At 36.4% G+C, this 14,031-nt stretch overlaps 1 protein-coding gene across 8 annotated transcripts in view; it reads left to right on the forward strand.

The window, feature by feature from the left end:
• HERC1 (HECT and RLD domain containing E3 ubiquitin protein ligase family member 1) overlaps positions 1–14,031 on the forward strand; it is a 93,892-nt gene that overhangs the window by 75,910 nt on the left and 3,951 nt on the right. For 6 of the 8 annotated variants that reach the window (XM_042876219.1, XM_042876225.1, XM_042876222.1 and 3 more), the window contains exons 55-74: positions 151–281; positions 1,140–1,339; positions 1,821–1,938; positions 2,468–2,614; positions 3,141–3,242; positions 4,360–4,533; positions 4,844–5,137; positions 5,665–5,730; positions 5,819–5,944; positions 6,485–6,623; positions 7,091–7,272; positions 8,074–8,229; positions 8,727–8,849; positions 9,421–9,523; positions 10,175–10,344; positions 11,656–11,794; positions 11,990–12,159; positions 12,528–12,697; positions 12,875–13,040; positions 13,949–14,025. In XM_042876219.1, the coding sequence (XP_042732153.1) occupies positions 151–281; positions 1,140–1,339; positions 1,821–1,938; positions 2,468–2,614; positions 3,141–3,242; positions 4,360–4,533; positions 4,844–5,137; positions 5,665–5,730; positions 5,819–5,944; positions 6,485–6,623; positions 7,091–7,272; positions 8,074–8,229; positions 8,727–8,849; positions 9,421–9,523; positions 10,175–10,344; positions 11,656–11,794; positions 11,990–12,159; positions 12,528–12,697; positions 12,875–13,040; positions 13,949–14,025 (2,953 nt within the window). The remainder of the gene's footprint in view (positions 1–150; positions 282–1,139; positions 1,340–1,820; positions 1,939–2,467; positions 2,615–3,140; positions 3,243–4,359; positions 4,534–4,843; positions 5,138–5,664; positions 5,731–5,818; positions 5,945–6,484; positions 6,624–7,090; positions 7,273–8,073; positions 8,230–8,726; positions 8,850–9,420; positions 9,524–10,174; positions 10,345–11,655; positions 11,795–11,989; positions 12,160–12,527; positions 12,698–12,874; positions 13,041–13,948; positions 14,026–14,031) is intronic. The other 2 variants (XM_042876220.1, XM_042876226.1) reach the window with 1 other exon arrangement.

A 14,031-nucleotide genomic window follows, 5' to 3' on the forward strand; every position in this document is an offset into this window, starting at 1 on the left:
CAAATTGAAGAAAATATTCAGACAAAAAAAAGTCAAGTAACTTGAGGGGGAAGTTATGCATTTAATGTTTTATGCAGTCGCACTGTCAAAAACTTCTGTCAGGACTGATGCTCAGTTTGGGTTAATTAAGCTTTGTGTTGTCTGTCACAGTTTCTGTCACATGCCTGGCCTGGTTCAGCGAAGATAAACCATTTGCAGTTGGCTATTCAGATGGGAAATTGCTAATAGGAACAAAGGAACCACTTGAAAAAGGAGAAATCATTCTAGTTGATGCACACAAGGTAGAGTTAGTCGTTTAAAAATGTATCTGTAATTTCGGCTGGAAAGGATCTGCTTAAGCTATTTTGTGTATTCGAAAGCTATTTATAAAGTCAAGAGCAGATTATTTATTTCTGGTACATTGAACACAATTGAGTTCAGAGGAACAATCTACCAAATTTAAATTAAAAAAAGGAGTAAGAATTATAATCCTTTTGCTATTAGAGATTGCAAAATGTTTTTAGATTCAGCATTGTATTAAAGGTGTATTTGGTTTTAAAAAGGCTTGATTTGTAACAGCACTCATAACACTTCAGTTTTGTCTTTCACATGTTTTTGTAGAGCTTAAAGTATCATGCAAAGCAAAAACTTTTTTCTGACAATGCAGCCACAAAGGTTTTGATCCTTTGCTTCAGTGTCTGTAATGAAAAGTCACTACTGATTGGACTAATAAGTTGTTAGGCTAAGAAGAGAATTCCCAAAGTAGAAGTTAAATAAAAGCATCTTGAGTGCTTCCATGAATTGGTCTTGGTATTTGAAGCATGGCAGTCACAGAAGTGGGTCTGCTGTGGTAATAAAACTATACTTCAGAATTCCTCTGTGGCCTGTTCTTTCTGATGTCAGTTAGCCTCATCTGGCACTTTTCCTAATATGCCTGTGAAGCCAGTACCATTAAGTTAATTCTGCAATTACTCAATATAAAAAAAAAAAAAATAGGATGTACTGAATTCGTGTTTGCAAGTCATTCTCTCTAGTTGTTAAAATTTATTTGAGAATAAAATGCTCTGCTTTACCAATAGTTAAACATTGCAGTAGCTCTGGTTTTCTCTGTTCCTACTGTGTTACTTCATACCAACTCTTATCTTTTTTTTAATTAATAGGATACAATCGTTAGTATGAAGTGGGATCCAACTGGTAAAATTCTCCTGACATGTGCCAAAGAAGAAATTGTGAAACTCTGGGCATACATGGGAGGGTCTTGGAGACGTCTGCATTCACTGCCCCATCCAGCTTTTGTGAATGGCATTGCTTGGTGTGGTCTTCCAGGGAAAGGTCCCAAGTTACAGCTATTGCTAGCTACGTATGTCATGTTTTTGTTTGTTTTGGCTTTATTGTATTTTTTTTTCTTGGTCATTAATGTCAAGAGTAAAGTTTTGTGTTTTTTCAAATAACATTTGCTCAGTAAACCAGTTTTCATGAGAACTCTGAGGCACCAGAGTGAAAATGAAAAGCATGGCTCTTGTCATGTTGCCAGCTGTTCTCTCTGTGCTGTAAGACTTGTGCATGATAGACCTGTGCTTGAACTTTTTCTGCATATACTTTTTGTAGTATGAGACTGTGATGTTAGGGAAAGTTGAAAAGGTGTGGGGTGAGGAGTGGGAGGATAGAGAGTGGAACAGAAGGAATGCTTTTAACCATTGATTACATGCCTTTGCACTTTAGATGTATAGATAGATATAGTTTCATAGGAAGGTAGTGATATCTGATCATTCTAGGACATTCTGTTTATATTTTGTATTTAGCTTTACTTTGTTTTTCTGATTTACCCTGACTTCTTTTAGAGGGTGCCACAATGGTTTGGTGTGTGTCTGGGCTGTTCCTCAGGACATAGCAGTCACGCTGCAGACCAGCTCAGCATACTCAGAAGGATGGTGGGACCAAGAAACAAGTGCCCAGGTAGGAGTAGATGTCGTGTTTAAGAAATTCTCTTTGCTTGTTCTGAAGTTAGGGAGGAGGTAATGTAAACAAGTTACTCAAATCTCAGATTTCCTGACAGAAGATATTTGCTAAAAAGAAGTGTTTATGTTGCATTTGTATGTGTGTAGATATTTTCAGAACAGAAGCTGAAAAGTCACTGGTTGAAATGAATTTTACTTCACTAAATATTATATACTGAACTGCTTCTATTTTTCCTAAGTTGATAAATTTATAATAAAATTCAGTAAGAGTTTAAAATTGTTTCTATATAAAATTAACTCAACATTAGTTTTCCATGTGTTACATCAGCTTGCAGTGTAGTTTTTAGTGTTGGTGGCATTTTGTATGTGGAGAAACAGTGATAATGTGACAAGAATAATTTTGGAGTTTTTAAATTATCATATTGAAATTACTGTATCTCTACAAATATTCAGTATTTCTTACAGAATATAGAAGCTAATTTTTTTTCTGTATCAAGTTCAGTGTTCCATAATTACAACATAATTTTCAGGATGGATACAGAAAAACAGTTGAAGCCAAGTGTGTATTTCAACTGCGAGGACATATTACCCCTGTTCGGACTGTTGCCTTCAGTCCTGATGGGCTGGCATTAGTGTCTGGTGGACTTGGTGGTCTCATGAATATTTGGTCTTTACGGGTAAGGTCATCATAGAGGTAACATACTTTTTTAGTATAACTGTCTCCAGTGGTTGAGGCATCAGACTTTTCGTTTTTTTTTTCTGGGGTGTTACAAATATGAAAGAAATGTTATGTAAAATAATGATGAAATCTGATACACAATAAACATAAATTTAAATTAAACTTAACTGTTAAGTATTTTGTAGGTTATGGTTCTATTATTTATTCATTTTTAGTCTTATTATTAGGCTTTGCAGAAGTAGCCATTCTTGCTTTAGAGATGGGAACAACATTGCTTTACTACAAGAACTTTCTCCAGGAGCCATACGTTGTCTCTTATTTAATAATTCTGAATCATTTCTTATATTATCTCTTTAGTATGGTGGAAATGCTAGATAGATTTTGGCTTTTAGCATTGGCATTTCAGTTTTTAAGACATTATTGAACAGCTTGGAGAATATCATCCCTTAGGAATGTGCTTTGTATGTATTTAAATAGAAAAGTAGCTGTGTTTGCACAGTGACGCAGATCTCTTCTTTCCTTAGGATGGTTCAGTGCTGCAGAGTGTTGTGATAGGTTCTGGAGCTATTCAGACTGCTGTGTGGATACCCGAAGTCGGTGTGGCTGCGTGCTGTAACAGATCAAAGGTGACGCTGTGTGTTAAAGTAATTCTACAATTGTTCGTGTAATTAAGAATTATCTTATTAAAAGAAAGTTCCCTTTGTCTTTTTTTGGGGGGAATGGGAAGAACTATGCAGACAGGGCCTCTCTATTTATTGGCTTTGTTATGTAAGCGTACTTGTTTACAAAGCAGCTTGAATAACCGAACCTCCTCAACTGTTATATTTTCAAGATACGTTATTTTGACTTTCAACTACCGCTTGAGCCTAAACAGATTTTTTTTAATTTTTATTTTTTAAATGTCTCACGTTGAATTTTGGGTGGTCGAGGGGAGAATCCTTCTGAATTTGTGGTTGCAAAGGACTCTACACACTGGTTACATCAGCATTTCTGTTTACTGGCAGCAACTGTAAATGGCCACAAAAACAGGATAAAGACTTCTTATTTACACAGCACGAGGAATTTCTTTTCTCCCAACAAATAAGATACCACAGTAACATAATTTAATCTAGACCAGCCTCAACATCAGAATTTTTTTAAGGAGTAGCAAAATTTATTTCAGTGTTTACTTTAAGTACTGCTCGTATCTGAACAGAAGTTTCAAAGGTGGCAATATAGCTATATATGCAAGCCTGCATGAGTCCCTGACTTCCTCAAGTGATTAAGAAACAACAGCTGGTTGTTCCAGAAGACAACTTCTTTTGTGAATAATGATGAACTTGGCACAAGTTATGGCTCCTGTTAGTAGAGCTGTTCTAGATTTGGTTCTAAGTATTTGAAATTCTTTGAAAGTCTTCCCTGAATTCCACCGTGGTGTTGGAGATGATATTACAAGACAAACATTTAACTATGTTTATGCTGTTCACAAAAATTAACTCTGCTTGTTAATATCTGTTTTCATTCTTCCTTGGAATGATAATCATTATGCTGCCTTGCGAAGGTGAAAGTAACGTATGAAGAAGTAACAATGTGGAGTGAGCTACTCCATAGTGTTCTTCAGCAGACTGTTAATCAACAGAGACAATACAAATATTTTCTGTCCACTTTGGAAACTAAGATAATTGATAGTAAATCAGTGGAGCTGAATGACCTTATTTTATGAATTTTTGATTTTTAACATGTCTTGTGTCTGCTGTTAAACAGGATGTGTTGGTAGTGAACTGTACATCAGAATGGATATCTTCCAATCACATCCTTGCAACGTGTAGAACTGCACTGAAACAGCAAGGAGTTTTAGGATTAAATATGGCTCCTTGCATGCGAGCTTTCTTGGAACGTTTGCCAATAATGCTTCAGGAGCAGTATGCGTATGAAAAGGTAAGAGCTTGTGAGAGCACTTAAAATTCCTGTCTCTTGGGATCACTGTTGTGGTGATCTGGTTTCAGTCTTTCAGAACTGAGATTCCCCCCTCAAAATTTCCTACATCTTATCTGTATATATCTTTCAATATTTTCCAAACTAGCAATCTCTTAGTTTGAAAATATTCAAAATTTTAGAAAAGCTTTAAGTATGGAAGAAAGTATTTGTCTGTAGGAATAGCTTTATAGAAATCCTACTTCCAGATTGCTGAATTCATGTTCCTAACTGTGCATGTGTGATTTCTCTTTCCCCTTCCCCTCACCTTTAGCCCCATGTTGTTTGTGGAGACCAGCTTGTTCACAGTCCTTACATGCAATGCTTGGCATCACTTGCTGTGGGCCTCCACCTAGATCAGCTGTTGTGCAATCCCCCAGTACCACCTCATCACCAGAACTGCCTCCCTGATCCTTCAACCTGGAGTCCCACGGAATGGGCCTGGCTAGAATGTTTCTCAACCACCATAAAAGCCGCTGAAGCCTTGGCAAAGGGAGCACAGTTCCCAGAATCCTTTACTGTTCCAGACCTGGAGCCTGTTCCAGAGGATGAACTTACTCTCCTAATGGTGAAATATGCTATATTCATAATGTTATAGAGTGGCTTGGGTTGGGAGGGTCCATAAAGATCATCTGGTTCCAACCCCCTGCCATGGGCTGGGTTGCCACAAACTAAATCAAGCTGTCAGGCTGAAGTAACTTTTTGGCATGTTCCTACATCAAATTATTTAGTAATGTTAATGGTCTTCATGACTTTTTATTTTGGCTGACATATCATAATATTGGATTGGTAAATTATTATCAGCAATCTTACATCTTCAGAGAACATGTGGTTCAAAAAGCTTTAAAAAAGATTATTTCATCATGAATTTTATTTAATTTTATTTACATTTTGACTGTGAACCATGAGTAACAGTGTCATTTGTAGGCATAGTAAAGAACTAGGCTTTGTCTGTTCACTCTTATCTTTGTATTTTTGTAGAGTGCTTTGAATGTCCATGTTGTTCATAGTTAATAAGGGAACGAGTATGACATAGCAGCAAAATAATGTGCATCTCTTGAACTGAATGTGGTAACTGTGCTTTTTGTTACATAGGATAACAGTAAATGGATCAATGGTATGGATGAACAGATAATGTCCTGGGCAACGTCAAGGCCAGAGGTTAGTAAAACGCAAATTTATTTATTTTATTTATTTTGCTTTTGCAAGTACTCTTTCTCTAAAGCATTCTTTTCCTGCTGCACCATAGGATTGGCACTTAGGAGGTAAATGTGATGTGTATCTGTGGGGAGCAGGAAGACATGGACAATTAGCAGAAGCTGGTAGAAATGTCATGGTACCAGTGGCAGCACCTTCGTTCTCTCAGGCTCAACAGGTGATCACCTAAAGAGAGTCACGTGTTTGTATTGTTATTGATTTATCCCATGCATTGTTTGTCAGAATCTCTCTCTGAAAATGTCTTCTGTTTATTGTTTGAATTTACTATTAAGTGTGCTCAAAACATGCATTTTCTACCATAATTAATAATTCATTTTGTTTTCTGAGATAAAATTGACATTCAGGATAGAAACATCAAGACTGAGTAAATCTCAGGTAGGAGTGTGTTATATTTTCTCTCACTAGAAGAAGGTTTGCTGAAACCAGTAGCAAGTTTCAGTGAAGAAATGTGTGTTATGATATAATTAGGTAATAAAAGTCCATTAAACATATTGTAAGTGATGTTTTATGTTAATAGGGCTGTCATGAAGGTATTTGCAGTGACTAAAGATGTAGAATCGAGCTAGAATCACAAAAGGAAAGCAATGGTTGAAAAAATAAGATGATACATTGTAATTGTAATGCAGATTGCTGCATCTAAAACAACAAACAAACAAACAAAAAACCATAAAAACTCCTCTGTATTTTTCTTGACCAGGTTGTTTGTGGTCAGAATTGTACTTTTGTCATTCAAGCTAATGGCACAGTTTTGGCTTGTGGAGAAGGAAGCTATGGACGGCTGGGACAAGGAAATTCAGATGATCTTCATGTGTTAACAGTCATTTCAGCATTGCAAGGTGAATCTGTTTTGAAAAGATTAAATTGATTGATAGTGAACATCATTTTGATAGTTAATGTAACTATTTGTGTTGATGCTATTTTCACAGGTTGACATTAAAATATTGTAATTGTTAATTGAAAATTGAACAAACAAACTAGATGTTTATGTCTCCTTATTATGTAATTAGTAACATCTTAATATTCCATAATTTCAAGAGTGCTGTGGGGAAAAAAATTTGCTTAAGATAGGGATATTGCATTTCAAAACTAATGGCGGGTCAGAAGCATAGGTTGTGTGTGAGAAGGTGCAGAGTTTCTTCAAAGTAATAATACAAGGGAATTGCTACAATAAGATAAGTATATTCCTGGTTGATGCCTTTCCCCAGACTTAATTTGCTACCCCTTGGGGCACTTGGATATATAAGCATGATAAGAGTTCATTTTTATTTACTGCAAACATTGCTTTCTCTATTCTTTTTAACAGGCTTTGTTGTAACTCAGCTGGTGACCTCTTGTGGATCTGATGGACATTCCATGGCTTTGACTGAAAGTGGGGAAGTCTTCAGCTGGGGAGATGGAGATTATGGCAAACTTGGACATGGGAACAGCGACAGACAGCGCAGGCCTAGACAGATAGAGGCTCTGCAAGGAGAAGAAGTGGTGCAGGTTCCATAGCATATTTTCTCCTTTTACAAACTGTAAATACAGTAACTTAGTTCTTAGGAATACTGGCTTTAGGTAAATGGTACAGTTAGTGATAGAGATGTTCCAGAACTACTGTCAGTCTTGCCAATTTGAATTCGTGTACTGAATGAAAACGAAAAAATTTTGACTTCTTGCTGAGCATTATGAAGCAAGTTGGTAATTCCCAGTTGAAAATAGTTAATATCACAAGGTTCATTGGTGCTGTGATATACTCACCACATATTGCTTGAGAAGTCTGAAAATTTGAAAGAGCCTGTGAAAAAAGGATGATCTAAAGACTGTCAAAATGTAGACACAATTCAGAACTTTATACCTTGATCTTTGTCAGATAACAGTGTTCTTTAAAATGAGTTGCCCTGTTTTCCTTCTCTTTACTAAGTGTGCTTAGCAGCACAAAAAAAGAGATACCAGGCTTTGGCTAAATGTTTCAGCATTCTTTCATGCCATTTATTAGAATTTGTGCTTAGCAAGCAACCTGCTTCCAGAAGACAGTATTTGGTTTTAACAGAAAAGAAAAAATAATCAAAAATGCCTGAAGGCCTGTATCCACACAAGTGTGCACCTGTCCTTCTCTTAACATTACTGTGAGGATAAAGCAAAAGTAGGTTGTTAAAATAATTTGTGCTGTAGTACCTGTGCTTTATGACTTTATAATGTGAATAAGTTTTGTAAGATGAAGAAGTTACTGCATAGTTCAGTGTGTAATAGTTTACTCCTCAAAAAACAAGACGCCTGTAAAAATCATATTTGTTTTACTTCCAGATGTCATGTGGCTTCAAACACTCAGCTGTGGTGACAGCAGATGGCAAACTTTTTACATTTGGAAATGGTGATTATGGTCGATTAGGGCTTGGAAATACTTCCAATAAGAAACTTCCGGAAAGAGTGACAGCGCTGGAGGGTTACCAGATTGGACAGGCATGGTTTATCTAAAACTGTCAATGTATCTTCATTTAAAGCTAATATTGTCAATGTATTTCAGCGTTCTGTTTTTATGTTTGGGATTGAGTTTTGATTGTGATAGCAGAATTTGAAAAAATGTTGGGTTTTTTAATATCTTTCCAGACTTTTGAGCCTCTCTGCAAAACTGCTTTTTTTCTTTAACATTGTAACATGTTTGTATTTAATTATGAAGTATGAATTCATGATGCATTTTATTTTCCTAGGCAGTGAGGATGCTTAGCATGAAGCTATTCTTTGGTTCTAGGAGAGGGAGCGGAAGCAAATTTCTAAAAACAACAAGCAAGCAAAAAAACCAGCCTGTTGTCTTCCAAATGCTGTAATAGAATTTTGAATGTCCTTAAAGGGATCTTTTTTTTTTTTTTAAAACGCTGTTTTTCTTTTCTTGAAGGTATTTGGGTTGTTCAAGTCAGTACTGGCAAAAACTGTGATAATAACATATTTCTTTGAACCAGGTGGCCTGTGGACTCAATCATACTGTAGCTGTGTCAATGGATGGTTCAATGGTTTGGGCTTTTGGAGATGGAGATTATGGTAAACTTGGTTTGGGAAATTCCACTGCAAAATCCTCACCACAGGTTAGAATTCAAAGGGAAAAATATTCTCTGCATAAATTTTCACTGTTGCTAAACATATTACACCGCATTCAGCGTGCAGTTTTCAGAATTAAAATTATTAATTCTATATGCTATACTGTTCTAATAAAATCTACCATAAAGAATTCTGATAGTATGTTATACTAAGCATGACATTTTAAAGAATTTCAAGTACATAATACTTAACCCTACGTCAGAGATAATACAAATAGGGAAAACTGTAGGGTTAGCTCAAAGGAGAGAGGTTCTTAATTTTGCTGTTTGTGGGTAAGCTTGTTTACATACTCGTCCACTTCCTCTCGTGCCACCTCTCACCAATCCCCAATAAATAAAAGGTATTTTGAATCCTTGTGCATAGAATAAGAAAACAGCGTCTCAGGTTTTTTTATTCATTCACAGGCCTTAATTAGAGTAATGCTACAAAATATGTATTACGTTGAGGTAATTATAAAAATTCTTTTTGGAAACAGAAGTTACAGATGAAATCCATGTTTATTTTCTGCTTATATCTTCATAATGCCATAGCTCTTTGTCTTCTCATTTACCCTTCTAGAAAGTGGATATTCTCTGTGGAATTGGCATAAAAAAAGTTGCCTGTGGAACACAATTTTCTGTTGCACTGACAAAAGATGGTCATGTATATACTTTTGGACAAGGTAGGATAATCTAACATTTGGACCTTTGTACCTTATACGTTTTTGTACACTGAAAATGAAAAATGAAAGTGAAGGACATTAACACATTTATAAGAGTAATCTTGGAATTTCAACAGTGCTGTGTTAATGTAGACACAGATCTAATTTCAGGCCTGTATGTAGTTTGATCTCACTATAGCCTCACAATTTAGTTTTTGAAGGGTGTTTCATTTAATTTTTGACAGGTGTTTCCATAAAATTTCATTGAATTTCATATGTCTAGAACCATTGGGTTCTTTGAACGCTTGCTTTTCCTAATAGAGTCTATATCTGCCCAATTTGTTAAGAGTCTGGGCAGGCAAATTGCCAGCATCGCTGAGTTAAACACATTTTCTCTTTTTGAGTCAATTAATTCAAGTGTGTTATAAAATTACGTGATGACTCATTTTAATAAATTTTGATTTTGTTTCACTTTTAAAGTGCAAATAACTTCAGCAGTATCCATAAGCACAGGCAGTGCTTTGTAGGAAATGTACACTAGATTTCTGCATAATAAATTGCACTGATGTCCCAGTTCTAAGAGTATTCAGAGTTGCTTTTTGTCCCTGCCCAACTTCTGCCTGCAAGTAAAATTAACTTTTGATGATCTTTACATATTCCTTGCAATTTCAGATCGCCTTATTGGTTTGCCAGAAGGTCGAGCTCGAAATCACAACAGACCCCAACAAGTCCCAGTACTGTCAGGAGTCTTCATAGAAGACATAGCTGTAGGAGCAGAGCATACACTAGCTTTATCATCCACAGGCGATGTATACGCTTGGGGTAGCAACTCTGAAGGGCAGGTATGTCCCTGTTTGTTTCTAACCATGTTATTACTGTATAGATGTGGTTGGAATATGTATCTGGTGGAAAGTCAAGCTTTCATTTTTGTTCTTTTCCTTCCTCTCAGCTACAATAACATTTCAGGTTTTCTCCACAATTTTCTTCTTCATTTCCCGTGCACCTGCATGGCAGCAGGTGGGGAAAGCACTGACATCATTCTATCTGAATGCTTGCTTGTCGAAATGGTTTTTGAAAGAAACTTCACTGATTCATGACCTACCATAACTGGTTTTGAATACTAAAAAAAAAATAAAATTATGATGGTTGGCAATCAGATTCTTTTCATAAAGAAAAGATTTAATTTTATATGAAATCATTTTTACAAGTCAAAAGAAAATAGTAAATATTAAATACTCTCTTTGCTTTGGGACACTGATTTTTATCACTGCCCTTAAACGTCCATTCTCTTCCCACACCCAGTGTATAACTCACATTTTTTGGAAGGATTTCAGATGTTAAGTTTTGTATGCTGCAAGTATAAGACCGAGCCTCTTGATGTTTTGACTCTCGGTGTTTCAAGAATGTTGGGCAAAGTTAGTGCTGTGGCATTTCAGGGATGAGTTTTTGAATGGTTTTTGAGCAAGTTATTTAGAATAATTTCTAAAAGGAATGTTTGTCTGTTTTTACAATCATGCTTTTGTTCTGTTTTGGAAGAGAAAAACTTAGTGTAAAAAAGAAAAGTAGAGGAACTTGATTCTGAAAGCCTATTTTGTATACTTTCCATTGCAGTGTAAAAAATTTGGTGTTGTTGTAGAAACAATTTTGTATGCTCTTGAAGTACAAAGTTACCACTTTTACAGTACAAAATTCAAAACTACTGGGAAAAAATCAGAAGAGTTTCAGTAAAATTTCATGCTGATCGTTTTTTCCAACACTTGCAGGAATGTACTTGCTAGAGCAAAAGTGGTATTCAAATTGCACGGGAGAGGTATGAGCTGTGTTGACTGCATGAGAAGGATTGTGCAATAGATGACTTAGCAGCATAGCTTTATTTCTCAGTGTACAAAAGATTGTGTAAAAAATCTCTAGCTATTCTCAGGCCTCTTTGCCACCTAGATTTGCTACTGCCATTGAGCGTGGCTGTAATATTCTATCCAAAATAAAAGGTAATTGCAAGCATAACTAAAGATCTATGAGGCGAATGTTTTTAAGCCAGTATATGGTGTAGACATTTTTGCCATTTGTTCTGAATCTTTCCTTGAGAGTTTTCTAGAAGCTTTATCACACTTGTTGATTCTTATTTGTGTCTTACAACTGTTACAATTTGTCAGCTTGGACTTGGCCATACTAACCATGTCAGAGAACCAACCCTAATAACAGTCCTGCAAGGAAAGAATATTCGGCAAATTTCAGCAGGACGTTGCCACAGTGCTGCCTGGACAGCACCCCCGGTTCCACCCAGAGCTCCAGGTAAATAGCTGGGATGGTTTGTATGGTCATTTGAGTTAGTCTTTGTGTTTCATGAGGGATGAGTGTAACAGGAGCTGTGGAATGTTGGGCACAAATTGGTTTTGGTTTATATCCACCCACCCAGGTTTTCAAACTACCTTAGTCTCTCAGTTTTACAGTCCTTTATGAAATGATGTTTTCTCTCTCGTGTGGCAGGTGTATCAGTGCCTTTACAGCTTGGCTTGCCTGATGCCATTCCACCACAGTATGGGGCACTGAAAGAAGTGAGCATTCATACAGTAAGAGCAAGGCTCAGACTGCTGTACCATTTCTCTGACCTCATGTACTCTTCATGGAGATTACTTAACCTCAGTCCCAATAATCAGGTAAAACTCCATTTAAAATATATATATTAGTCCTGTTGTGTTGTACCATACCACTAGCAAGTTTTTCACCAGGCCTCAGTAGTAGAGTCTGTAAGTTTTTTGGTTTTTTTTGTTATAAAAAATAAATTAAATATACAATTTTGGATTAAGCCAGGCTTTGTCAAAGTACCATTATATATTTTCAGTTATGTTAATATTAACATGCCAGTAGTTTTCAAAAAGTTGCTGTCCTCAAAGCTGTAAAAAAGAAGTGCCTACCTTCTTTGTGAAATATTGAAGTGCTAGTGAGTAATCACGAAGGTTTTATTCTACATAAGTGAACTAATGACCTTTATTAATATGCTTATTTTCATACTGCTTTATTGCAGAACAGTACATCTCATTATAATGCTGGAACATGGGGAATAGTTCAAGGACAGCTAAGACCCTTGCTAGCACCACGAGTGTACACGCTCCCTATGGTACGCTCTATAGGGAAGACCATGGTTCAGGGAAAAAACTATGGTCCTCAGATTACTGTAAAAAGAATATCAACCAGGTCAGTATTGTTTTCACAGGCAATGTTTTTGATACCAAGCAAATACTGATCTTCATACGTTTTCCATAACCTGTTGCATATCAAACTCTGTATGTCTTCATTATGAACAAATGACTTCAGTAACGTATTCACTTTTTTGAGTTACATTGTATGGCTGTGTCTTCTTTTCTTCAAAAGGGGTCGGAAATGCAAACCCATTTTTGTACAGATTGCAAGGCAAGTGGTAAAGCTGAACGCATCAGACCTTCGCCTGCCTTCTCGTGCCTGGAAAGTGAAACTGGTTGGAGAAGGAGCTGATGATGCAGGGGGAGTGTTTGATGACACTATTACAGAAATGTGTCAGGTAGGCAAAATCTATCAGTTTGAAATGCCTGGTAGAGTTGTTTGTTTTGTCTGATTTTGTTTGTCAGTTTTCCTTTATGCAACATAGCAATTTCTTCTTGTTCTTCAGTCCTGAGCCACAGTACTAGAACTGGCTCCGAGGGGAATGCCTCTGAGGGGGGAAAAAAAACCCTTCAGATTGTAGCAAGGAGATGGAAAAAAACCACAGTACAACTTAGTGTTAAGTAAATCCCCTTGAAGTTCTGCAATAGCCCCTACATGTTACAGGAGCATTTTGCAGGCACCCTTTTTTCCCCGGCCAATATTTTCACTAAGATTCCATCCATTCAGTTCTGTCCTCTGACAGATGTTTCATAAGATCGTGTATGTTTTCACATACGTGAAAATAAATGTCACTTCTCAGGTTCAGTTCAGAATTTATGCACTTTTACCTTCACTTGAGCCCAGATATTTCTGCTGTTGACAGCTTGCTGTTGTCTTTTCGAATTCATGATTTATGTTTCTTTCCTAAGCAGTTTGCATTAAATATGAGAAAGGGCTAATGAAAGTTCAGAACATAACTAATGAAAACATTTGTTTCATCTCTAGTTCTTGCAAAAAAGTACCAACAGGGTGTAGAGTTTAGGGCTTCTGATCATTTCCAGAACAAGCATCAGCAATGCATCACAGCGTAGTCACAGTAAAACAGCCATTATAGTCTGATGTAAAGGCAGGTCTTTAAATAAACATGATTTTATGAATAAAAATCACCCCGTTTTGTTTCTTTCCCTTAAGCATTACACAGGAATATTTAAGTAGTTATCATCACTGTAGTACAATATTCTGTCTTGTAATGTATTATATAATGTCACAATATTCCAGTTGTTCCCATGTAAGAATGTTTTTTTGTTGTTGTTACTGTTTTTTAAGGAACTTGAAACTGGAGTAGTAGACCTGCTTATTCCTTCCCCAAATGCCACAGCTGAAGTAGGCTACAATAGGGATAGGTAAGT

Source organism: Lagopus leucura, unplaced genomic scaffold (genome assembly GCF_019238085.1).
Source record: "Lagopus leucura isolate 7727_CA_CO unplaced genomic scaffold, USGS_WTPT01 Super-Scaffold_100015, whole genome shotgun sequence".
NCBI lineage: Eukaryota > Metazoa > Chordata > Aves > Galliformes > Phasianidae > Lagopus > Lagopus leucura.